The sequence below is a fragment of the Cucurbitaria berberidis genome, assembly GCF_010015615.1.
Source record: "Cucurbitaria berberidis CBS 394.84 unplaced genomic scaffold K460scaffold_3, whole genome shotgun sequence".
Taxonomy (NCBI): Eukaryota; Fungi; Ascomycota; class Dothideomycetes; order Pleosporales; family Cucurbitariaceae; genus Cucurbitaria; species Cucurbitaria berberidis.
In genome coordinates, this window is record NW_024468937.1 from 3,304,157 (window position 1) to 3,328,912 (window position 24,756).

At 51.0% G+C, this 24,756-nt stretch overlaps 11 protein-coding genes across 11 annotated transcripts; 3 read left to right on the plus strand and 8 right to left on the minus strand.

Annotated features, from left to right (window-relative positions):
- Positions 1–35: 35 nt before the first annotated feature.
- On the minus strand, positions 36–3,646 carry K460DRAFT_338163 (uncharacterized protein; the record flags this gene model as incomplete). Its single annotated transcript, XM_040931035.1, has 1 exon — positions 36–3,646. Exon 1 carries the CDS (start codon positions 3,564–3,566, stop codon positions 36–38), a length of 3,531 nt encoding a protein of 1,176 aa, XP_040788260.1. The 5' UTR covers positions 3,567–3,646.
- Positions 3,647–3,925: 279 nt separating this feature from the next.
- On the plus strand, positions 3,926–5,415 carry K460DRAFT_312362 (BIG1-domain-containing protein). Its single transcript, XM_040930215.1, has 3 exons — positions 3,926–4,157; positions 4,208–4,587; positions 4,636–5,415. The coding sequence occupies exons 1-3, from the start codon at positions 4,060–4,062 to the stop codon at positions 5,019–5,021; spliced, it is 864 nt and encodes a 287-aa protein (XP_040788261.1). The 5' UTR covers positions 3,926–4,059; the 3' UTR covers positions 5,022–5,415.
- A 122-nt stretch (positions 5,416–5,537) lies between these two features.
- Positions 5,538–6,850, minus strand: K460DRAFT_284912 (glycoside hydrolase family 10 protein; the record flags this gene model as incomplete). The annotated part of the gene is made up of 5 exons (XM_040928775.1): positions 5,538–5,675; positions 5,728–6,188; positions 6,262–6,373; positions 6,436–6,572; positions 6,631–6,850. 5 exons carry the CDS (start codon positions 6,848–6,850, stop codon positions 5,538–5,540), a joined length of 1,068 nt encoding a protein of 355 aa, XP_040788262.1.
- Positions 6,851–7,100: 250 nt separating this feature from the next.
- On the minus strand, positions 7,101–9,013 carry K460DRAFT_338168 (cytochrome P450; the record flags this gene model as incomplete). Its single annotated transcript, XM_040931036.1, has 5 exons — positions 7,101–7,221; positions 7,278–7,441; positions 7,496–8,060; positions 8,111–8,744; positions 8,797–9,013. The coding sequence occupies 4 exons, from the start codon at positions 9,011–9,013 to the stop codon at positions 7,337–7,339; spliced, it is 1,521 nt and encodes a 506-aa protein (XP_040788263.1). The 3' UTR covers positions 7,101–7,221; positions 7,278–7,336.
- Positions 9,014–9,564: 551 nt separating this feature from the next.
- Positions 9,565–10,136, minus strand: K460DRAFT_386137 (uncharacterized protein; the record flags this gene model as incomplete). The annotated part of the gene is made up of 2 exons (XM_040935569.1): positions 9,565–9,865; positions 9,897–10,136. The coding sequence occupies 2 exons, from the start codon at positions 10,134–10,136 to the stop codon at positions 9,620–9,622; spliced, it is 486 nt and encodes a 161-aa protein (XP_040788264.1). The 3' UTR covers positions 9,565–9,619.
- Positions 10,137–10,832: 696 nt separating this feature from the next.
- Positions 10,833–11,381, plus strand: K460DRAFT_312367 (uncharacterized protein; the record flags this gene model as incomplete). The annotated part of the gene is made up of 2 exons (XM_040930216.1): positions 10,833–11,017; positions 11,087–11,381. 2 exons carry the CDS (start codon positions 10,833–10,835, stop codon positions 11,379–11,381), a joined length of 480 nt encoding a protein of 159 aa, XP_040788265.1.
- On the minus strand, positions 11,363–16,973 carry K460DRAFT_338174 (uncharacterized protein). The gene is made up of 5 exons (XM_040931037.1): positions 16,604–16,973; positions 16,501–16,544; positions 13,140–16,436; positions 12,875–13,076; positions 11,363–12,819 (listed from the first exon to the last, which is right to left on the minus strand). The coding sequence occupies exons 1-5, from the start codon at positions 16,769–16,771 to the stop codon at positions 11,452–11,454; spliced, it is 5,079 nt and encodes a 1,692-aa protein (XP_040788266.1). The 5' UTR covers positions 16,772–16,973; the 3' UTR covers positions 11,363–11,451.
- Positions 16,974–17,629: 656 nt separating this feature from the next.
- K460DRAFT_405944 (uncharacterized protein) lies at positions 17,630–19,289 on the plus strand (the record flags this gene model as incomplete). Its single annotated transcript, XM_040936905.1, has 2 exons — positions 17,630–18,140; positions 18,199–19,289. 2 exons carry the CDS (start codon positions 17,630–17,632, stop codon positions 19,287–19,289), a joined length of 1,602 nt encoding a protein of 533 aa, XP_040788267.1.
- Positions 19,290–19,982: 693 nt separating this feature from the next.
- Positions 19,983–20,594, minus strand: K460DRAFT_283033 (putative 30 kDa heat shock protein; the record flags this gene model as incomplete). The annotated part of the gene is made up of 1 exon (XM_040928618.1): positions 19,983–20,594. The coding sequence occupies one exon, from the start codon at positions 20,592–20,594 to the stop codon at positions 19,983–19,985; it is 612 nt and encodes a 203-aa protein (XP_040788268.1).
- Positions 20,595–21,122: 528 nt separating this feature from the next.
- K460DRAFT_312376 (uncharacterized protein) lies at positions 21,123–21,612 on the minus strand. The gene is made up of 3 exons (XM_040930217.1): positions 21,515–21,612; positions 21,438–21,469; positions 21,123–21,382 (listed from the first exon to the last, which is right to left on the minus strand). The coding sequence occupies exons 1-3, from the start codon at positions 21,593–21,595 to the stop codon at positions 21,256–21,258; spliced, it is 240 nt and encodes a 79-aa protein (XP_040788269.1). The 5' UTR covers positions 21,596–21,612; the 3' UTR covers positions 21,123–21,255.
- Positions 21,613–22,017: 405 nt separating this feature from the next.
- K460DRAFT_113514 (uncharacterized protein) lies at positions 22,018–22,876 on the minus strand. The gene has a single exon (XM_040926569.1). It carries the CDS (start codon positions 22,706–22,708, stop codon positions 22,052–22,054), a length of 657 nt encoding a protein of 218 aa, XP_040788270.1. The 5' UTR covers positions 22,709–22,876; the 3' UTR covers positions 22,018–22,051.
- Between the last annotated feature and the right edge of the window lie 1,880 nt (positions 22,877–24,756).

The window sequence follows — 24,756 nt, forward strand, 5'->3', positions numbered from 1 at the left end:
AGTCGTCAGGCCACACAATCAGCTATAACCTATAACTAGTCATCGTCCAGATCCGCCCAGCGTCCAAGAGCTGGCTGTGTGGTGAGAGTAACCTCCTCTTTAGCCTGTTCGTCCTCCTTTCCGGCAGCGCTATGCGAACGTGATGTCGAGACAGCCTCGTCTTCACTTACCGCACCGCTATTAGGTCCGCTTACTACTTTCTCCTTCTCCTCTTCCTCTTCCTCAGCGGCCTCCCAGTCATCCACCACCTCCGCCGGCTTCTCCTTCTTCTTTTTCATGCTACTCAAGCTGAGAACGGCGAACCCACCCCTGTTACCAAATGATACACCCTTCTGTACTTGACGCAAGGGAACGCCCTTCGATGCTGCGACTTGGCTCCAGCCAGAGCCGGGGCCGATGTCAGACTCTTTGCGGAGTACGTTGAGGGAGGCATCGAGTCGTGCCAGTTGCAGCTTTCCCATCTTTTGTGACGTAAGAACTTGCGAAAGTGGCTCCTTCAAAGACTCTAGTAATGTCTGCATCTCGCGCTCGGGCATGTTGAGACGTGCTGCTAGAGGCGGTTTCAACGCAACCGCTTCGCTAGGCAGGAAACTGACTTCCAATTCTAGTCGAAAGGATGTCGTTGACAATACGTTCCTGATAGCGGCGTTTAAATCCTCAATAGTCAATGCGAAGCGGGGGTTCATAATCAAGAAGGCGTTGTACGGGTCGCCAGTCGTGTTGCTAGGCTTCGGGCGCAACGTAGCTGCTGATGTTGTCACAGGTGCAGGTGGCATACGCTGCTGTACTTGACGAGTCCTGGCGCAATCCGCAAGTGTCCTCATTGGTGCCATCACAAATTTTGGAGTCTTGAAAATTGCCACATGTCGATGAGGCTCCGGGTCCATACTCTCGGAATCGAAACCGAAATCTGCCGCAAGCGAATGCACGAAAGCTCGTTGATTTCTAGGCATTGGCTTGAAGCGAAGGCGTTTTTCGTCCGGATCGGCAGCAAAAAGTCTGAGCTGCTTCTCCTGAGCAACCGCCCAGGTGGAGTTGTGCTGATACATGTTCAGTGTAGCGTCTGAGTAGGGTACATGGTCGTTTTGATGCTCTGGGTCGACGTTTAAGGCGAGCGCCAATTTGTGGTTCCGCTCTAAGCGCGCACACTCATCGTCGCACTTCAACCTTTTCAGATTATTTCCTTCTCCGTGCCTCGAAGCGTTGCACTTAGCATCCTGCTTGATCCTCTGACACTCGCAAGTGATGAATATTTTATGCTGACAAGGCTTCTCCTCTTTGCAGAGAGAAGGGAAGTGGCAAGGAGCCATACAAGAATGGCTGCAAATGCTGAGTTCCTTGCCACAGGCTTGCGTACAAGGCTCCTCGCATTCTCCTGGGCGATGACATTGCTTCTGACACTTATGGGTGCCGCATCTGAGAGTTCGGCCGCAGACCTCTCCGCAACGGACCTCACTGAACCAACAAGGTTGGTTTTTGAGTACGTTCTTGCCACACAAGCATGTCTTTGTTGTCAAGTAGGCGCACTTGGGACATTCCTGGTCGTTTCCGTGACAACTGTGGTCTATTTGTGGATGACCACAGTCTTTGGGTCGCTCACATTTGAATCGACATGGCGGAGGGGTCGTGCCACAGGGCAAAGGGGGCTGCAGAACAGTTCGACCGCAATGACAACTTAGTTCGTCAAAGATAGCATCGCGACATGTTCCACAAGGACCCTTGTGACAAAGTTCCTGGCAGCGATGCTCCGGATTACCACACTTCAGTTGGCGCCCGCAGCTACGGGTACAGATATGCTCTGCTTCAAAATTGTCGCCAGGCTGGCGGGGTGCTGAATCAAGCGGTCTTGCTTTTCGACGGTTCGACTGGCGTTCTGCTGCCTTCCGCTCACCAGCACAACAGTGCTCACCGCACTCGTGACGTCCGCAATTGAGTGAAACTCGACAGATACGGATGCACTGGGGAGCTTCCTCCACTCCTTGGTGGCAGATAGTGGTAGAAGTGGTGCGGCCACACCTGCACGATATTGTGCCTTTCTGTAGGCAAGGTAGACAATCTCCTTGATGACACAGTTGTACACATTGGTGGCCACAAGCAAGCAGCTGTCCGCAAGGCTTGTCACAATTCGGAATCGGGTCATTGCAGGCTGTTCGAGCGGTGCTTGTCATCTGCTGCAGTCTAGTCTTGCCGCAGGGACAATGTGTGACGACATCCGGTGATCGTGGGCAATGAGAAGGGATGGCTGCTTGCTGATGGCAAGGCGTCTCGCAAGTATGCTTCCCGCAGTCGAACAAACGAGCACATACATTCGGGCACTGAAATGACCCAGTCCATTGCTCGACGGTCGCAGTGCCATCCACTTCCATATGGGACTGACTGCTGTGTTTTTCTTCTGCCCGATCGCAGCAGAGAATATCTTTCCGTTCCTGGCCGCAGTAGCATCTCGCCGGAATTCGGACCTGGCAAGCGCCACAGGGACCCTCATGACATGGTTGTGCGCAGCGATGTTCTCCGCAAGGCATCAGTGCTCCACATACTTCACCGCAACTCCAACCATGCTCATAATCGGTATCCACACAGCGCCGAGTCACTAACTTGGTGCCGCAAAAGCAGTGCTGAGTAGGTCCCATCAAGCCACAGGGTGGGCAAGGACCAGCATGGCAGGTCGAACCGCAGGGATGAGGGCACTTCTTTGGTAGGATTCGGAGTCGTGCGCAAGTTTGCCCACAGGAGAAGGGCGGCAATCCAGGTAGCGCCTTAGGGTCGAGCTCTTTCTCACACCAGCAATGGAAATTCTTCGGCAAAATGTCTTTTGGTAGATTGCATCCAGGGCAGCGCCACTGCCTCGGGGGAGGCATTTCGCCATCCTGCGCCTGCTGACGAGCGGCCGCGGAGCCCTCGTTGGTTGACCATTTCTTGATACACCCTAGGTGGAACACAGTCCAACATGTTCTGCAGGACCAAATTCCCCGCGAATGTCTCTTGACGTCTTCGGTACAGATAGCACACTCGTAGTGACCATTGTTGATATCCTCGTGTGTTCTGGTGGCGATGTCGGGCGCTGTGGATTTGGGAACTTGTGGTTTCTTCTCGCGCGGCGGTCGTGGCTTGCGTGGGGCAATAGGCTGGCCTGGTTGGAATGCTGGAGCATCTGCTTGTAGGCCCGTTGCTTGTGAATCTACTGATATAGCGTCATTCTCAACCGTCAACTGTCCGCCGAACTGTCGACCGCCCGCAACCACGCGTTGTGGGAACCTGACGTTGTGAGGGCCTCCTCTACCACCCCCTCGCCCGCGCCCCCCTCTACCGCCCCGATGCGCAGCTTCTTGTACAGGTGGAGGACCGGCTTCAGGAACAGCAGATGCATCAGGTATCGAAGGCCCGCCCCGTCCCCGTCCCCTTCCTCGACCACTGCGCCCGCCCCGCTGTGACTGCTGTTCGATCTGGGCATGCCCCTCCTCTTGCTGTTCTGCGGGGTTTCTTTGATTGCGATTTCTCGGGCGTCGTCGTCCTCTTTGCGAGCCTTGTGCAGCATCCGTCGGCTGAGCTGTGGTAGCAGTCGACATGTTGGACAGTTGTGGGACAGTCGTATCCAACGTTGGTTATAGATTGTAGTGCAAAGACCTTCAAGGTCAGTTTTGAAAGGAAAAGGCTAGATGCACAGGCTCTGGTAATTGTACGGCCTGGTGAACGTGAAAGGAAAAAGTGAGCTGTAGTGTGCAAACGCAGCAGGTGGCAAGCTGTTATACCAATCGTGCCTGCAGGAGGATGCTAGTACACGCTTCCAGGGTGGTTGCACAGTTGGATGAGTCAAAGTGCACTCATACCACACCGACTCCACAATCTGCCGTGCCCTTTTGTGTGGTGGCGCAGTGTGCTGTAAATCGATTGAAGTTTTGGTTTCGCTGACTGTTCTCCCCAACCGCGGAATTTCAGATCGGGCAAGCGCGTCATAGGCTGCGGCCGGCGCAGCGTCGGGTAAACTAGGTGTAGTCGACATGCATCGCTGCAACACTGGAGCTTGGTATCGTGAACCTTACCATCAGCTATCACCACAACATGGCCAAGACATTGCTTGGTGCTCTTGCTCTGGCAGCGTTGCCCTCGGCGCTTGCATTCCGCAACACTTCGCCCTTCTTCCTCTTCTCCACGGCCGAGTATGCACCACGGCAGCCCTCCCCCAAAGTCTCGAAGCTAATGCCCGCAGGTTGCTTATTGATGGTACCGATGCCTCGATTGCGGAATCGTCCAAAGTCACCACTGATGTCCTCGGCGCCTTGAAGGACTGCCCGACGCGGTCATATATCATCGTCCAGCAAGAAGGAGTCTCCTCCGCCGATTACGCAGATGGCCGTATTACGCCACATCTGAGCCAATACATGGGCGGCAAGCATGAGGAGGTCAAGACGACCTTCGCACTGCCAGACGTCGTCGGCCAAGTCGATGCGGCAGCTATCCTTGCGCATCTACAAGCCAAATGCACTCCCAACAACGATGACCAGAAAGCGGCTGCGTGGTTTAGCAGGATAATGTCAAAAGCGCCCGCTACATCCAAGGCGCTTCGAACGCAACAGCTTCTGTCAGAAGGTGGGCAACTATGTCTTTGAAGCAACGATCAATAGCTGACCCGTACAGACGCCGAGCTTGAGGAGCAAATCGTCAACGAGGTGAAATCGCGAGACTACACCGTCATCTACATTACCACTCCACAAACCGAGACGCAGGCCAAGGCTCAACTGGCCGACGAGCAATACAAATATGACATGGAGAATTCGTTCGGAGAAGCTGTGCAGATGGAGCTGAAGCGCGATCTTTCGTCGCACATGAAGCGAGCAAACTCGACACAGGGTGGCCTCTTTGAGAGGTATCAGTACTTCACCCCCGGACTCTTCATGGGGTTTGCCGCCATTATTCCGCTCTTCCTAATTCTACTCGTCGGCATCAGGGCGCTTACCAGTTTGGAGGTGTCATACTATGCCTTTAGCAAAGAGATGGGGCCAAATGCGCAGAAGAAGCAGTGAGTGGTTGAGTCAGGGTCCAGTAGAGTGTATGAATATACCAATGCGTTAGTGTGGATATTGTAGGTTTTGTACGCGCATCTGCATCTGGCGTTCGTAGGACAGTTCCGGTCAGTGAAATTTGACAACATGTTATGAATAATACTAGGCTGGCGGCTGAGGATCCCTGCAAAGCACCCTTCCGAGATTGATAACTACTATATGACACAGCCGGAAAAATCACTACATGGCAAGGTGTGACAGCTTCGAAGAGCACCCTTTGTCCATCGTAGCGATCTTTATGAGTATTATTTTCTGCCTTGGGTTTTTCACTCTCACTTATATGTCAAAGCTCCAGCATCACGCTCCTAAGGAAGTACAGTTCCAAAAATGGCAAACTTCACAGCTAAACGTCCCTTTGGTGAGTGAAACACTCTTACATGTATAGCTCATCATATTTTTGACAACGACTATGTACTTTCGATTCCTTTTATGTATACAGCTGTATACAGAAGCCACAGTCTCTCCCTCATATCCCGTCTAAGTTATTGTCTTGCCATTGAGAACGTCCAAGAAGGCCTGATACGCGGGCTTCTTCTGGAAGTTGTCAGTCCACAAAAGAGCTGAGCCCTCGCCATTGAATGTTTGAGGGACCCAGGAGTATTTATCAGCAATACCCTACAAGAAAGATTAGCATGTTCTTCTCTTCGAAAAAGCTCAAAGGACGTACCCAGATTGTGATACCCACACATCGCTCCACGTTAATACATGACTGCGCAACACGTGCCCAAGCAGCAGCCGCATCGTTCAATTTCTGCGTAGTAGTCGGTGTCTTTGACCGAATATCGACTTCCGTATAAGCAACATCAACGCCCAAGTTAGCATAATCCTGTAGCGTCTTGGTCAGGACTGCAACACTGGGCGTAACAATGCTCTGAGTGCCAGTCGGCTCGGAGACAAGGTGACCCTGCAGGCCGACACCATCGATCTTGACGCCCCAAGACTGGACGAGCTTGACAATGCGGATAGCGCCTTGGTGCTTGGCCTCGCCGTACTCGAGGTTGTAGTCGTTGTAGAAGAGTTTGGCTGTTGGGTCTGCTGCTGCGGCCATGCGGAAAGCGATAGGGAGGTATTGTTCGCCTATTACACGGAGGAAGACGTTATCTCTGTTTGTGCCGTCCTCGTTGAGAGCTGTTGTAGCCGTCAGTTTCTGCACTCTTCTCTCTATATTTCCGCTTTTGCATTGTATTCAAGCTTAACTCACCCTCGTTGACAACATCCCAGTGTGTACACTTCCCCTTGTAGCGGCCCATAACTTGCTTGATGTGATTCTCCATCACGCTCATCAACGTAGCATTGTTGTTGATCTGTGTCACCTAAATGTCAAATTACGAGGTTAGTATGGCTCACATGCATTTCGAATATTGATATTACTAACCCAATTCGGCAATTGACTATACCAGACAAGTGTATGACACCGCATCTGCTTGTTATTCTGCGTGGCAAAATTGGCGATCTGGTCTGCATTGCCCCAACTGAATGATCCACGATTAGGCTCCGTAGCATCCCACTTCACTTGAGGTTGAGGTATGAGTATGTCTCACATCCGATTTCATACACCAATATTACTTACTGGCATTTTCGGGGGTGATGGAGCCGAATTCGGCGGACTTGATGAGGTTCTGCTCAGTATTGTCGCTACGGATGGTGAGAGAAGTGCCGATATAAGAGCGGCCTTTCGCAATAATGGCCGCATTGAGGGTGGTGGCTTGACGTGTTTTGAGGCTGTAGGTAGGTATGGCGACAGCACCGTTGGCGAGCGCCAGAGCGGTAGTTAGGCTTGAGAACAACATCTTGAGCTCTATAGGTCCAGCTCAGATCTATGTTGTTTGAATCGGACCATCGTCTCTATGTATTCTTCCCACGGGCCAGGATCACAATCTCTGGTATTCCAGGTATCTATAAACTGTTTTCCAGGCACAACATAATACCCGTCTTGACATGTCTATCGTAGAGTGGCTTACCAGTACACCGAGACCTAGTATAAGCGGTCGTTATTAGTGCGCATCTACATGTGACGTCGGAAGAGATGAATATCTATTTGGCGATGATTACAGGGCGTATAGAGCACTTCGGCGATATTAGATTTACTTAAAATATCGCCCCATGGGCCCCAGGGTAGCGGCTCAAGGGCACACTAGAGCAGGGAGATTATCCTGTTTATCCACTTACAAGACCCCTGTTAGAGTTCCCGCAATAGAAAGCTAGATGAGCTGTGAGCCATACCTGATGGTTACATAACACCGTTCTGGCGTTTGATCTCCGGGGCGTCAACCACGTTATTTAGTAACCAGCTTTCCCAGGAAGTTTTCATTGTACGCCACTCCACCATCAACGACGTATCTGCCAGGCGTCTCAGGGTCGATGTCAAAACGACGAATGATCTGCAGATTTAACACGTTAGAGTCAGCTTGTACATTTTGTTAGGCCCAAATTACCTCTGGTAGTAGCTTGTACATTTCCATCATTGCGATGTCTTTTCCCAAACAAACCCTGGGGCCCACTCCGAATGTGAATTGCGCCGCCTCTAGTTCAAAGTTTCTTTTCTCATTTATCAGCCATCGTTCAGGCACAAACTTTTCTGCGTCCTCTCCGTAGAATGCGTTGTTCCTTTGTACAGAGTACGAATGACTTGTGATCTCCGTTCCACCAGGGATGAAGTGTCCATCAATGACCTTTCCGCCCTGTGGAACTACTCTTGCAAAGAGGTTTGTTGCTGGTGGATTGAGGCGCAGTCCTTCTTTGATGCATGCGACGAAAAATGGAAGGTGCTGACGTGTCTCCTCGTACTTGATCGGGAACGATAGAAGGCTAGCTTGATCCGCAGACTCAATCTCCGCACGAGCTCGCGCAAGAGATGATGGGTGGGTAACAATAAAGCGAAGAATGGAGCCTAGCGCTGTACCAGTAGTGTCTGCACCAGCTTGTATGAGAAGAGTCACATGTGCGCGCTTCTGCATAGGTGTTAATGTAGAGCCGTCTGCGAAGCGAGCGTCGAGGCAGCTAGGCATAATTAGTGAACGCTCAAGTTTAGACGCGTGGCAAAATCTTACTGCTGCAGAAAATCAGGCTTGCCGTCAAAAGGTCTCTCAGCGTTTTGGCTCTCACGTGTCGATACTTGACGGTCTGCTTCGCACATCAGCCAGCCCATCCCAGATTCGTTTGAAACAGCTGGCAAGAACCACAATCCCACCCTCGGGAGTTTGATGATCCGCTCCCTAAAAAATCGAAATCGGCCAACGAAGCCAAAGAAAGTTAGACCATTGCGCCAGTTACGCAACAGGTCCTTCTCATCACGTTGATTCCTGACACTGCCAAACGGCTCCGTGAAAGATATCATGCTCATAATATCAGCGGCAAATTCGGCAACTTTGTCAGACAGGCAGATTGTACGTTTTTCTGCAGCATGTTCATGCATTTTCTCGGCGAAGAGGTTGATTTGGTCATCGAAGCGAGACTCCCATGTCTTCTTCAGTTGTCCGATAGTCCAGGGTGCGTTCGACAGAGCCTTACGCAAGGCCCGGTGCTCATCACCTTCAAGAGTCGTAAATAAGTGCGGAGGACCCAGTGCCCCAGTGCCGTATAGCCCAGATTTCCGGTTGCACTGTGGATCCCAGTAGATGTCCTTTAGAGCAGACGGTCGAGGGAACAACAACATCGTGGGAGATATCCGAATTGGTTGGTCGCCTATCATTCGTGAGAACAGAAGGGCTTCAAAGACTTGTTCAGGACAACTTACTTCCATACCTCTTCACTAAATACATGAAGAACTCAGGTTCCTTCTGCTTCACTGAAATAATAGCGCCCACGACAGAGAAGGAGGTCGCGTACCAAGGTCCGGGGAACCTCGACAAAGGGTGGAACTTTTGCATGTAGAGAATACGCCAAAAAATTGCTGTGAATGTAGCTGTAAGTACAGCGATACTGGCTTTGAGAAGACTCGCTTTGAGCTCCATTGAATCCCAGGTAACCATGATGGCATTCGGATAGCTCAACTAGGGCGTAGGCGCTTTGGAAATCCTCTTATGATGGCCTTCGAAGTGCCCAAGTCTGCACAAAGATTCTTAACTTTCTGGAGGATATAAGGAGAGTGTAGGTTAGGGAGAAGAAAAGCTTGATTGCTGAAGCGCATCAGATAATAAATGCAAGGCCACTGGTTGCTCAGATTATAAATGCAAGGCTACTGGTTGCGCGCAATAGACTTACTACTCCGGGCCCAAGAGGGGAACCTGGCCCTCTTGAAAGTTGCAAGGCCCAGAGTAGAAGTATTGAAGCCGATCTTAGTGCGAGTGGCATATATGTGCAGCAGCATATCGCATGCTAGCCGACAGTACAGCGAGGCTGCTGACGGCTCGGTCCGCAAGGATTAGTTCTCTGTCAGCCAATCAAAGACTGTTCAAACTTCTGCCCTCCTTCAGGCCCTATCCTTTTCAGAACGGCGAATCTTGTGAAAATTCACTAATAAGTTTGCGACAAGGGAGATTTTTTGCGTATCAGTACCGTTGTGGTGGACGAACATGCACCGACTTCAATATTGTTGATGAAACCGAATCGGCATCACCCTAGCGTAAACTGATGAGTGTTGGTCCAATCTTTTCTGGATCCACCCTATGGGCCTTGACAGTGACGTTCTCGTTGTTACTTTGTTCATGTAGAGCGGCATAAAACACCAACACTGCCCCCGTATTCTTCCAATCTGGAGAGGCGATATCGAGAAACTTGAGAGGATACCACTGCGGGTCATCGGTGCCGCTGGTGCCGCCCTTGTTCAATTCCTCGTGATACCATCGCACCCGCGTCGGGCGAAGCTCTCTCGTGTAACTGCCATGGCCGAGGAACAGCGGCAGCGTAACCCATCTCCACCAACTCTGCGTCGTCGAAACTGAGTTCCATCCAGGCCTGCTCGTTGATCGTGTCGGTAGCCTGTCTGAGGTCTGACTCGGAAACTTGAGATGCCAGGGCAAAGACGGGAAATGAGGACGAATAAATCTCGGGAAAACTGTTTCGAGATGTGTATTCTTGGAGCGAACCTGGTGGCAGGGCCACACCGTCAACGGTCTGTACGAAAGCGGCAGCCATTGGGGAACGTGGTCAGACCCGAGCGGCAAGGTTTCAACCTGCCTAACTCGGCAGTTTTGATCAAGTGTGGATTCCTGGTCGGCAGCGATGATTCAGGGTACAGTACCCTGAGAGGTCCTTGGTCCTCCTTAGTGCAGCCACTCTAGGTGCTTACGCGGCCTTGCATTACGGGTCGGGGCGCCTGAACTCTCAGGCAGTTTTGAGTCCCGGCCACAATCAACGGCAAATCAGTAAACTACTTGATTGGGAAGGTAGACGTCTCGGTGACGACACCGTTTTCCACTCAGATTCATGCGGGGTAATCCACCCTTTTTAATAAACAATGAGGTTGAGGTGCTTACTAACCGTATTCCGTGTTGAATTTGTTGTCTGCGATGCAAATCTACCTAGGCTAAGATTAAACTGCGATCAACGTAAGGTGACTTTGAATATGCGTCTCTAATCACTTCCGCATACCGATGCATCGTAGCTCAGTTCAAGAAGCAGCAGCAGCAGCAGTTTCGCATCGTAAGGGGAACGGTGTCCCTATTGATAACAGATATGCGAGTATATACTGTAATCCTGAGTATTTGTACAAACTAATGCTCCCCAGCTTTCTCGGTGTACCGACCGCGTGATGCGGGGTTCCGAAAAGGTTGAAGAGCGCGGCATATAAGACTGTAATACATTTCCGTCTGATATCTACTGAAGCAAGTCATGTCGGTAATCAATCCATGCGATCACATAGCCGTCAAGAACGTCCTAGCGCGATACTGCGAGGCGCTGGATTTGAAGAAATTCGAACTGCTCGTGAAGGTCTTCCTGCCCGACGTGATCGCAGATTATCCATTTAACTCGAATTTGAAGGGCGTCGAAGCTGTTAGCCTTGCGATACAGAATCGGTAACCAACTCTACTGCGCTGGAAGGCTTATTACGTTCCGACATGTTGAATGATCTGACTGTGATCTAGACTGGGACCTATCCGGACACACCACAACCTCACCACGCAGACCATCACATTCAATCGGGACGGCACAGAAGCCCGCGCAGAAACCTACTTCCAAGGCGTACACTTTGGACAGGGTCCACACGAAGGCAAGATGCTCTGTGCGTACGGAAAGTACATGGACGACCTAGTGCTGCAGGAAGTGATAGACGGCGATTACGAAGGTGTACAAGGCGCGAGTGGCATTTGGAGGATTAAGAGTCGGACGGTTGCATTCACGCAGCGGATTGGAGATGAGATGATCATGAAGCAGTATTGAGACGCCGAAGAAATTACTACATAGCCAAAAGTTATGCGCTATCCTCTGCTACTAGTCTATAATGCACTACCTACATCCCCAAATGCGCCCTCAGCTTCTCCAGCACCCCAGCAACCACCTTCTCGTTTTTGCCTTCTTGCCTCTTTGACTCCCTGGTCGCAACCTTCTCAAGCTGCTTGGCCACCGCCCCGTCATCCTTCCAGTACACTTCTGACCGTTCAACAAACCTGACAAATGCTTCCAAGACGATCTCCTTGCCCTCCCAACTCTTCCCACTAAGCGCTTTATCCAGCACAGGCCACACCACCTTGGCTGTTCCCGGCTCGATATTCTCGCTTCCGACTGCATTTGTAATTTGCAGAACGGCGTCGGCAATCGTCTTAGCAGCTGTATGTTTGATAGCCCATTGTCGCGATTCCAACTTTCCCTCGCCTAGGCTCAAAATCTCCTTCAGGTAGAGCGACACAGTGCGTGGGCCCGCAACATGGTCATCCCACGTCTCCTTGAACACTTTCTGGACCTGCTCATCCGAGTCATGTTTAGCGATAAACATGAATGGCAAAAGTGAGGATGCGAAGGAGGTGAAGCGGTCTGTTGCGTACAGGGAGATTGCGCGGGTAGTGTCTGCAGCGAGGAGCCGGTTCTTTTCACTATTTTCCTCAGACTCGAAGTAGAGTTTGTTGATGAAAGCGATGGTGGATAAGATCTGTTTGTCTGATGCTAGGCGGGCGAGATATCCTGCAGCTGCGGCGTACGAAGAAGAGACTGTTTCGTTGCGATCGTGGATTTGCTTCTGAATGAGTTTGAGAAAGCCATCCGCATAAGGACTAAACAAAAATCTATTCCTCGTAGCGAGCGAGACGAGGATGCGGCTGCATCCCACTTTTGACGGCAGGCCAACTGCATTCTTCATTGCGGCTTCGATGCGCGGGACGAGTGCCTTCATAGTTTCCGCGTCTGCAAGGTCGAGACAGCGCTCAATGGACTCAGTGAGCGGAGAAGAGCGCACGCTCTGGAGGCGCATGTCGTCGATCTTTTGCTCGGTGAGGTTGTATTTACTCGCATTGAGATGTATGTAATTCACAGCTTCAGGCTCTAGACTACTTAGTAGTCCAAGCAAGCGCTCAACAAGCTCAGGGACATGTGGATTGAGAGTCGTTGCGTTACTCTTTTTTACAATTTGAAGTAGAGTATGAACGGAGAAGAGGCGGACTTCCTCAGCCGAGGACTCGAGGCCGGAGGTAGAGAAGAGGAAGGGGAGAACGCGAGTCAGTTGAGCGTTTGCGGATTTGATAGATGCATCACCCGCTTCAAGGGACCGAGTAAGGATGGTAGTTAGTACGCGAGCGAGGGAAGAGGCAGCGACGCGGACGGTTTCTTTAATGTCGTCGAGGACCTTGAAAGTTTTGTCCCAGATGGCGCTAAGATACTTCTCGTACTTGAGCTACAATCAGTATGTGTTCATTGGACCCTAGGGATGTTGCTTTACGTACCTTTTCAATACTGCGTCCTTGTACAAGATCCGCTATCGCTGCACAAGAAGCCTGACGGACGCGCCATTCTTTCGTCAAGATGCTGACGAGTAAATCGTCTATGATGGCATCAAAATGCTTATCGATGGTCGCCGAAGAGTCCTTGACCAGTGCATTCCAGATATCATTCATGGACCGCTGTACATTAGTATTGGGATCGAATCTGACCACCATTAGCTTCGTGTCTCTCACGATTTGGTACACCTTTTTCAATGTATGTACATACCTATACCGATAAAGCTTTGGATACAGCTTCGGATTTTGCGCCAGATACCCATCCACACTGGAGTCCGAGAATATGTTGCTCAGTCCAAAGCGTCCGAACGCTGCTCGGCTCGACCAGATAGAGTTATTCGAAGCCATTGACATGAACCGATATACTAAACTCGAATCCCCGACCTCAGCCGCAAGACTTAGGATGTCTTTGTACGTCGTGATGGAGCCATCCCCGGTAGGTAGCGCACCGGGTTCAAAGAGCTGCGTATCTTCCGAGACTGTACCAGACATCTTCGACTTATTGTCTGAGAACGAGCCTACCAGGTCGCGAACTAAGTCGTCTTTGAGCTCACGGTCGCCCTTTTCGTAGACAAGGCCTAGCCCTCTTGATGCCGCTTCCTGGACGACCTCGTCGCGGTCCGAGAGGCAGTTCTTGAACGCTAGTTGACATTGACCGAGGTAGCCCTGCATTCCGGGTTTGTGGCCGCAGTATTGGAGAAGACATAGGAGCCAAATGACGGAAGCTTTCTTTAGCGAAGGTTTAGTTTGCAGACAGCCTTTCAAGGTCTTCTCTAGGACTCTGCCAAGTGTCTTCTCGCGCTTCGGTCCGGATGGTGTTTGCAAAGGCGCATCCCATGGGTCCTGTACTTGATCTGGATGTAATATGTCGAGCTCGGCGGTTAGTGCCTTGGAGTCCCACCCGCTGACGAAGCAGCTCAAAGCCTCGCCGACTGAGAAATGTACTTCTGGCTGGCGGACTTCGTGAAGCTCGTAGAGTTTGTCCCCAACAATCTTGTAGTCTGTCACTTCTTCGGTGTCCGCTTCCACCTCCTCAGTAATCATGGCCAGGTGGCCCAATGCGAGAATTGCGCTTATCGTGCCTGTCTTTGCAGCATCGTAAAGCTGCTGGATGACATCCTCGACCTTTGCATACTTGTTAATTAACGAGGGTGTAACGACGTGGAAGAGACTAAGTTGATCGATGCACGAGTAAGCCGCACCCTTGAGGGTCGCATCTCGAGATTCTTTCAGTATTTCGACCAACGACGACAGTAGCTGCTGAATAGGATGATCATCCGCAGTGATACTGGAGCTTGCGCTGCTCCTCCAAAACGCCCTGCTGAAGTAATAACCGAGCGCCAAGATGACACCGCTGATCTGATTAATGTCACCACCAACAGCTGACTTCCATGTGCTCAACTTCTCGAAGAACAGTGCCTGTGAGTTCCGGAGAGAACCCTGATCACATTCATTGTGGGAAGCTAGCAAGCCGTATGCATGAGCTGCAGCAAGGCGACGTCCAGCATTATTTGACAACATTGATGGTTCTAGGGCACGGACATCCTGAACGAGGTGCGCCAGGAGCCATTGTCGTTGTGGCAGTAGAGACAATAACCGCACAAGAGTAGTCCCAATATCTCCAATGTCGCTCACATTATCTCGAGTGAGCCTGTCGAAGCTAGCCCTTAGTATCACGGCTAGTGACCGGGCATGTGATTCATTTGCTGCGAAGGCACGGAAGGCTTGTCGTGCACGCAAATCCGTAGTCATTTGAGTGTCGAGTTTTCTTCCCCAGTCTTCTGGAATATCATCACCCATCTTCTTTTCGTCTAGTGCTGACTGCATAGCGACAGCAGAGCAGAAAGTAATGACGGTTGGAAGTACCTCCGCATGTTGTTGGTAGAAGCGTTGTACCTGAGTGAGAACATCGCCCGATTCGTCGATATCCATTGCGTCTTCATCCTCGCCTTGCTGTACGAAGATGAAGCTCACTAGCGTGTCGAAATCAGGAAATGCCAAGTTACTCTGCTCTCGTTCACCTGGTGGTGTATTGGACATCCGGAACCAGTATGGGTCGAGTCCACGACGCCCTTCTTCCACAACCTCATGTCGCTCGGTGGCTCCTCCACTTACGGCAAGAATGTCTATCCATCTTGCCAGCACATCATCGTACGGAAGACAACGATTTGCGAATCTAGTTGCGACATATCGCGTGCTTCTCGTGAATCTACTCGAAGCTGGGGTGTTGACCTGATCGACAGAGGCGTATCTAAGCAGAATTTGCCTGAACCTAGGCATGACAGCCGCATCGAAGGGTTTCGCAAAAGCTCCGAGCACAGAGGAGAGAGCTTCTTCTATGCTGACAGCCACATCCTTACCAGCGGAGTCTTCTCGAAGAGAACGAAACAGCCACTCTAGCAAATCCAAGGTGGGCTCAATGAGTATCTTTTCTGGTGCAGCTTTCGCTAGAAGCCCTATAGTCTCGTAGCCGTAGCCTCGTAGCTCCATATCTTGATCGCGGTCAGGAGTCGGCCAGCCCTGATCTTGCAGGAAGGCCCTTAGGTTGCCGACAAGACCTTCGGCGACTACAGATAGGTTTCCAGAATCACCGCGTCGAGCGACAAAGTTGACCAAGGCGAAGATGGCGGAGCGGAATTTAGAAGCCTCTCTACCTGCTGTCTTATTTGTCGCATTAAGCTCGGGGGATAGTAGGCCTTCCTCAACGAGCCTGGCGATGTGGCGGGGATATGAGGTGCATTTGACAGATCTTGACAGTACATTCAGGATCCTAATACGTAGTGGTGTCTTCACGGGTAGCTGGCCGTCCGATGTGCTCGATCCAAAGTAGAGCTCGAATAAGCTCTCAACGAGCTTTGCATCCTCGAGATCCTTGGACAACAAAACTCGCTTCAATGTGTCCTCGCCCACTTCTGAGATGCGAGAATTCGTGTCGGCAGACGCGAACAAAGCTGGAAGAAACTTCTCATCCTCGTTGAACAAGCCAGAAGCTAGGAAGCGAGTGACGAGAGCCTTGGACTCGGTCAAGTTCAGCCCTGCATCTGAGCTAGGGTCCCAGGCATCCGGCTTGCCTTGTAAGGTAAGGAATTTGTACTCGTCAGCTGATAATCCGGGGCATCTTGGCGAGGCGCCAGCTTCAGAGCCGCTCTGTCGAATGATGTTCAGCAGAAGTAGCTTGCCAAACCAATTGGAGAGAAAAGCCGCATCCTCATCGGGAAGACCTAATGTCGTTCTCAACTCATCGTCTTCTTTACTACCACGCAAAGGAAGCTTGAAGTGGACTAGAAGGCGCAAGATGAGGTGGAATAGCTGGGAAGCATGCAGGACAGACTTTTCGTAATCCTTGGCGATGCCTTGTAGCAAGATGGGGAGCAGCTCAAGCCGTTCAGATACGGATAGTCGCGTGATGCCTTGCTGGATGTAGAGGATGTCGAAATGGCGGATTAGAGCTGCGTCAGCATTATCTTTGTACTGTTTGAGGAGCGCTGCCACTGGGAGCTTGATGTCTCTAGATGTCTCAATCAGTCCATGCCCATGTATTGATTTTAGTTGTTAGAGAATGAGAAGCGTACTGTGACTTGGTGCGTGTACTGATGTGCTGGCAGATGGAGATGACCTAGAAAAGGAACCCGCTATCAGCGGTGCTTCTAAGAGGAGAGGAAGACGCGGCCTTACCTTATTCCTCACGGCTACATGCTCAGAGCCGAGTTTCAGTAGTAGTGGGGCAAGATAAGTCTTGAGCAGGTCCTCCAGCTTCTTCTCCGAGCTGGCTAGCGCTATACGCATCTCGACCTTGCCGACAAGGGCCAGCTCTTTGGCCTCTGGTGTTTGCTCTGAAGCCATGTTGGAGGTCGTGAGAGCAGATACACGTGAGCGTAGCCGCGGAGCGAGATGTCTGGTTGTATTTAAAACAAACGCCACAGGCAGAGGCGAATGGCGCGGCCCATCAGCTGCTCTGGAGGATGAGCGATCAGTCAGCTAGATTAGTATCATGGATGTATTTGCTACCTTCACTGGCGCAACTCCTGCTTCCTTCGTCCGCGGTTGCCACATGTCCTGTCGAGAACATTCACTAGTCAGGAGACAGGGATTTAGCGCACGGTTACCAAATGACGCAGCTTCGTCTGCCTGCAACAATCGCATTTGCACCCCATCCTCGACTTGCTTCAGCCAACGTCGGCCGCTTCTGCCTACTACCCAAGCACACAACACGCGCTAGAGACGTGCTGGTTTGCCTCGTATTGTAGCCTGCCTCAGCACTCTCTCCCCGACCTTCGTCCCGAGCAACCAGACCAGGTTCTGAACGTGCGAAAGCGCCATCACAAGCCGTAAACCGTTTCGTGAAACCACGGGCGCACCACAAACACCCGACGCTCACCGTGTGAAGTGAGTTCACTGTGCTCGCCATCTTGGATCCCTGCCGTTGTTCATCCGACTTGGATGGGTACATAAACTACCCCGCCACGATTTCACCGCGACCGCAACCGCCACCCAAGTAGCCGCCGCCTTGTGGATTCTTCAACACCTCAGCAGAGCAATCTTCGAGGGAAAGATCACGCGTAGAAATAGGCCCTCGACTGCATTACAACTCGCTCCCACGGTCCAAGCGAAGTTAGCCACGCCCCGCCAGAGCAGCATTCAACTCAAGCGTCTACAGTACCTCAGCCACCGAAACTGCACAACCACACACTTTCGCCCGCCATGGACGATGAGAACATCCTCAACTTTGTCGGCATTACGTCGTGCGAACCCGACAAAGCAGCACAATACTTGCGCCTGACAGATGGCAATCTTGAGCAGGCCATACAACTGTTCTTCGACAGCCCAAACCTCGACTTTGGCCCTGCACCCACATCACAAGCCCCCACTTCAAATGCTCCACCGTCAGCACATAATCCCATAAACGTCGATTCGGACGACGACATGTCCGACTTCGATCCTACTGCACACACTTCCACTCCGCCAACGCGACAGCCACCAGACACAGAAGATGACGAGGCCATGGCACGGCGATTGCAGGAGGAGATGTACGGCGGCGGTGGTGGCGGTGGCGGTAGCAGCGGTGCTGCAGGGGGGGTCGATCCAGAGGAAGTTCGTGCGCCCATGCAGCGGACGACAGAGACGCTGGTCGGTCCAGATGCAAACTGGGGGCCGCCAGATGAGGATGACATGAACGACATGGTGCAGGAGCAGCTGGCACGTAGGAGAGCAGGTATGCCCCACACCTCTAATGTACCAAATCCCGAACTCTACTAACCCAACTTACGCAGGCCGAGCGGGCATCTTCAACCAGCAAACCACTCATACCAACGTCTGGGACAACTCCGCGGATTCGAGCGCTCGACGACGCGAGCTTGCGACCGCTACGGGCGGTGCTTCAGAGCAGTCGTCCAAGATGAACATGCTAGCAGAGCTGTTCCGCCCTCCGTTCGAGATAATGTACCAGGGGTCGTGGGAGAAGGCGCGAGACATGGGCAAAGAGGACGAGAAGTGGCTCATCGTCAACATCCAAGATCCGGCAATCTTCGACTGCCAGCGCCTAAATAGGGATATTTGGAAGAACGATGACATCAAGGCTACTGTGCGAGAGAATTTCCTCTTCATGCAGTATGCCAAGGACGACCCGCGTGGCCAGCAGTACGTCAACTACTACTTCCATGCTCGGGATAGCTCAGATGCATACCCGCACATTGCTATCGTCGACCCTCGAACGGGTGAGCAGGTTAAGGTGTGGTCTGGCCCACCAATACCGGAACCGGTTGAGTTCCACGCTCAACTACACGAGTTCCTCGATCGCTACAGCCTCGATGTTACCGCGAAGAACCCCGTTGCAAAGCGAAAGGCTGAAGCCAAAAAGATGGACGTCGACCGCATGACCGAAGAGGAGATGCTGGAGATGGCTTTGCAGAATAGCATGGAGAACGGCAAGGGGCCCAAGGACGACGATCCAGACGCGCTCACCAAGTCTTTCGACAATATCAAGGGCAAGGCAAAGGCAGAGGAGGCAGCACCGGAACCGAAGCCAGAGCAAGAAGCGAATGACTCGTCCAATACTGTATTCGCCCAAATCTCATCGCATAACCCCCACAAAGAGCCTACCATTACCGATCCAAAGATCACCACCCGTATCCAGTTCCGAGGTCCCTCTGGACGCCCCATCGTCCGACGCTTCAATCTCTCAGATCCTGTTCGTCACATTTACGAGTGGATCAAGTCCGACGCCCCTTGGGACGGCAAGCAAGGTGCTGAGTTTGATCTAGCCTTCATGGGTAAGAATTTACTCGAGCACCTGGACACCACCATCGAGCAGGCTGGCTTGAAGGGCGCTAGCGTTATGGTTGAGTTCATCGAATCAGAGTAATGCTTCGTCTGGTTTTGAGGTAGCGAGTATGGTTACGATGCATCAGGGGTATGACTATGCACATAAGAGGCGGTCAACAGTAATGTACTTAGGTCGACATTGGGTGGGTCTGGGATTCACGACTAGAGCTCGTTTAGATTCATCATAACCACTAACGTGGTAAATACCCTTGCATTCTTTGGGGTTCAGCATAATATGATTACTTTTTTCTAAAGTTTTATATGGACAATGAGATGGAGTATCACAAAATAGACACAAGATAATACAAACCGGTAAATCCCCTCTACCAGTTCAAAAAATAACAAATAGCGTGACCAGATATAGGCATACATAGAAACACCACAGATCAATTACAAAGAGAAGATTAAGCGATACCGCTGCTTCCCTTGAAAGAGAAATAATAGAAAGTACATATTTCCTAATCTGTTATATTCGAACACCTAAGTACACTTTAGCTATCACCTTATTTTATTGAATTTCCAGTCATAGTGAAAGAAAGCCTCAATTCCAAAAAAAGATTGATTACATAGATGGAAGAAGCGAATGTATAAACACCAAAACACTCCATCCCAATGCTAACTCCACCACTAAAGGAACACCATCGCTATGCCATACCTATTAAACATCCGAATAAAGAGCGAGAGAGAGCGGAAAATTGCTCATTTATTTCGTCAGCAAGGAGTGATCATTCGATTACTCAATGTTGATCTTCCTTGACTGAGGAGCCTGCGCCTTGGGGACAACAATGCTCAAGATACCGTTCTTCAAGCTCGCCTTGACAGCGTCCTGATCGACGCGCGCGGGGAAGGCAAAGCTGCGGTGGAATTCGCCGACAGAGCGCTCAGAGACCCAGTACTTGGATGTGGATGCGTCGTCTTGCTTTGTGACTTCGTGCTGCTCGGACTGCTTGGCGACCTGCGAGTCCTTCTTGTTGTTGGTGGTGGCTGACTCGGTAGACTCGTCTTCGACGGTGGGCTGGTGCCCGAGCTTCTTCTGTTGGGGTGCCTCGCTGTTCTCAATGAAGCCTTGGGGACGCTGGCCCTCTTCGCGGACATGCTCGTGGCGGCCGGAAATGGTCAACGTGTTATTGTCCGTCCATTCGATGTTGATGTCTTTCTGGTCGACGCCAGGGAGTTCGCCGTGCAGTTCGTAGCCATCGTTCGTCTCTTTGACGTCGAACTTTGGCGTAAAGGAGCGGATGCTGTTGAACTCGCGATCGAGGCCGCGGAACGCCTGGCGGTCGTACTCGTCGAAGAGTCGGAAGATGGGAGCAAACTCCTGAGTAAATCGTGGGAAGAGAGACATTGTTGCGGGCGTGTTTGTGAAGTGTCGAATAGTAGTTGGCCTGATGATGCGGTTGAGTTGTCGAGGAGCTCGTTGGATTGTTGCGCGCAGTGATTGCATAGAAGATTTGTTGTGCTTTGTTCTGATGATACTCTTGAAGTCAAGTATCGTGAGTCTTATATACTCGATAGCATGGTTTCTAGAAACATCTCTCTGTTCTATGATCACAATCGTTACGTGTGTTGTGATGCTGCGAGGAGTTGCGAGGCCATTCGGCGATGATTCGGGCATGTGCTAGAATCTTCGACTGACGACAAAGACCGTTGCAAGGTGGCATGATCGCAACGCAACATAGCACAAAGAAACTTCTAGTAGCAATGCAAGCTAGATGAATGGCGAAGATTATTCCTCAAGTCTTTCTTCGTGAAAGAGACAGAGATAGCTCGAATGTTCTTGACTGTGACTCTAATCACGTGATCGTGCCCTTTGTGTACTCCAACGGTCGACTTATGATTGAATCTAATCATGAATTCCAAGACCACATCTTCCATCCTTATTGCGTAACAGCTGAGTCTATCATGGACTACCAGTCGTCCTGCTGTCTGGTGTGGCGACGATCGGTTCCAGTCCCTTGCGATCTTTCTTGTTTCGACAAGTCGACAAGGCGCCCCTTAGCTAGTCACTAGCTGTGAATATCTCGTATCCCTGGGTCTGAATATAGTTCGATCTGGTTCCGTCCTCTTCGAAGAAGATACTCAATGGTTCCAAAGTCCTTCTTGCCAACATGTACGTGCTTCTGAAACTCTGCCCTATTTATGTGTCAGCCATTAGGCTCAAAACGTCACTTTAAGTTTGAAGGCATACTTTGCGAAATCGCGAAAATGCGATTGCGTTTCCTATGGTTGTCAGTGAAGCCAGGGGTTTGTAGAATAATAGCGTACAGCTGGCTTTTGCCTCACAGCTCTCAAACATTGCCGATAAAGCGATAGAACATCTTTCTGGAGTCCAGATAGCCTCGCCATATCCTCCCGAATTCTCTTCCCGGTAGATCTGATGTGATTGAAATGTGAGCGTCAAGATGTCCAAGTCACTTGAGCTCGAGGCTGCACAGCGGAAGTCACCAAGCCCTAGCGAAGCTCTGACCCACAAGGACCGTGCAGGGATCGAGGAACAAACTAGCGGTAGTCAATGACGACCTTATCGTAACGTCCATGGTGTTAGCATCGCATATGGAATCAGTCTAAATCTGTGCCATGTTGGGCGGCAATGTCTCATGCTTGTGAGAGGGTCGCTGCGGCAGTTCGGGCACAGGGGCAGCCTCATGCACACCCCGCCGACGTACATATTGCCAACACACCTAGGACCACCATTGCCCACCATCGTGCTTCATCGTCGCTGCCTTTGTTCTGAGGGAGTCATCTATGCAAACTTGTTATTTGATGTCGGCAAAGCTGATTTGATCTTCCACCGCAGTATTCTCACAACAGAAGCACTTGTCGCTCTGCGGCTGGCATGCATGAAGCTCGAGAGAAAGAGAGGCAATGAAAGTGGATAAGAACCTGGTAAGCGGGGTGCAAGTTTGAGTGTTCATTCAAAATAGCTGTTACATGAAGTAAAACTATTTGAAACGAGAAAAAAGAAAGAGATATCAATCTGTAATACAAATACTTAGTGTTCCAGCAACGCATGGCATCGCCGCTTGAGCTTAAATCCGAAAAAGAGGTAGGAGAGGAAGGCATAAGGCCAACTGAGGCCTTCTGACAATATGAGTAAGCAAAACACAATAGAAGGGAGGAGTAAGCGAACGATACGGACGAGTTGACGCCCTTGGCGCCCTGCATGCAAGCGAAAAAATAAACGGAGGCGGAGGCCACCATCATCGACATCGGAGCCACGGAGATGCTCGCAATGTCTACGATACTGAAAAGTCGTGTATGGTCACTCCTTGTGACTGCCAGCAGCCTTGCCGTACTTTCGATCGAATTCCGACCATGGCCGAGGCGAGCTGGGCCCCTTTCCAACATTGTAATCTTCATCGGCTGTACCCAGAGAACGATGGGAGGGCGTGTGGCTTGTTGAAAACGCGGTGTGTGCACGATTGGGCGGCTCAGGCGCTTGTCCGTCGTTGTCCCCATGCTCTACGGTTGTGCATGGTGATGGCTGCCTCATTGATGCCTCACTTGACTGCCCTACTAACCAATCATTAAGTGTTGATAAATTTGGACTTTCAGATTCCAAAAGTCGGGAGGAGAAGACTAGACGCGGTTGGAACTTCCATTCTCAGATCGCCGTGCATTAGGAAGTTCGCAACTTTGGGAAAGATTGAGGACCTCGGGAAGATGAGGTATCTAACCCACAATGATTTGGGTGCGACCATTGCAGGTGCTTGCGTCGATCTAATCAATTTAAAGAAGAAGACGAAAGTTGAAAACAAAATTTGCCTTCCACGCGGGAAAAGCCACTAATGGCTATTATTGCTCACCAGCTATGTTCCTCAGGTCCTGGTTGTCTACTTGCCGACGTCGAAATTCTTCGAGTTCGGAGGGTAGGATATAGGCACCGCCTTGCGTAGGAGTGGGAGTTCGAGTGCGAGTAGGTGTCAGGACTGAGCTGCCAGGAGGGCTGTCGTTTTGGCTAGACATTGGGTGAAGAGACGTTTTGGTGGTCTTTCGTGTCGCATCTGACTCTCGAGATGTTGCTTCATCGTCGGTAATGTCGTCGATGATTTTAGGCCAAGATTTGGTGGCGAGTCGCAAGTGAGCGCCTATAGCGTCAAAGAGGTCTGTAGAATCGGGGCTTTTCTTTGAGCCCGATGCTGAGGGGCTGCTTTGACGAAAATGGGCTTCGCGGGCCATGAAACGCTCCGGAGAGAGGTCTGAGATCTCAGAGCTCGACGGCATTGCGCTTGATGACTGGTACTTGGATGCAAAGGGGGCAAGGTATGAAAAGTTTGAGGCGGTCACAAGCCAACAACGTGAACAGTAACAGGCCTTGGATAAAAGGGGCGCGGAGGTCGGCGATTGTTTACCGCGGCCAAGTTCGGATGTTGGAAGGAGTGTGGTCTTGCCAGCAAGAGGATGAAGTGCGAGGGATGATCTCGTTGTTCAGGGGGCGAGGAAGGACTGATGGCAGGAATATATACACAGACAAGAGCAGGATCGCATCAGGAGCAAGACGGCGCGTGTCTGTCTACATGCTGGCAATCCATGGTGCGTGCGAAAGTGCGATGCATTGCGGTCAACTCCACCGCGCTTGCGAAGACCCGTTACATCGGAGTATTCAACGGTAACTCCTATAGGCGAGAAAGAGGCGGAGGCTCCGAGTGCCATGATGCTGTGCTCATGGTAGCAGCATAATGATTAAGGCTAAGCTCGTCGTTAGCCGATCTGCAAGGCGGACTGACAGTTCCGCATTCGACAAATGGTGGCCTTCGAGAAGGCACTTGACCGCTGCCATGTGTTGCGTCTTCGAGAAGACCAGAAAGATGGGAATGCGCAAGCACAGGGCACGATGGTGGTAAGTTGGTTTCAACTTTCCGCCCAATTGCAAGAGAATTTCTTCGTTCACCTGCATTAGGGCTTATCTGCTTGTTTGCAATGGGGCTTCCCTTTTTTATGGCCCACTGACAATGGTTTGAGCACTAAATATGATGGTTTGTTGGAACTTGATTTTGTGCCTCTGCTTACGGCGCAACCGAGCTGGGGCTGTTAGAATATACAGAAACAGTCGCGGCTATATTAGAGAGCCTTCGTCCCTCTCATTGTGGGTGTTACCCTATCTCCTCACTCCTCACAAAACCGTCCAGACAACCTTAAGCTAATATAATGCACAGTGATGAATAGTTCTAAGAGGAGCAGAAGACTGCATCATGATTTCACTGGCACAGAATTCAGTTGACTGGTGCATAGTGCTCTCGTCCTTGGGACCAAATAATGAGTCTTCTGTCCACTCATCTCTCGTATCTAACATGACCGACCAATGTTTGACCCAGTAATATATAAAATCAGGAACATGTAGAAAGCGGGCGCATCCGTGCTGAGGGAAGACAAGATAAACTCTCTAGCAAAACGTTCCTGGGCCGTAGCGCGGCCGTAGCACCCATGTTCGAATTGAGTGAGACAATGGGGTCCATTTTGGTATAGATCCTGCGTCAACATTTGCATCAGTTGACTATAGCAGCATG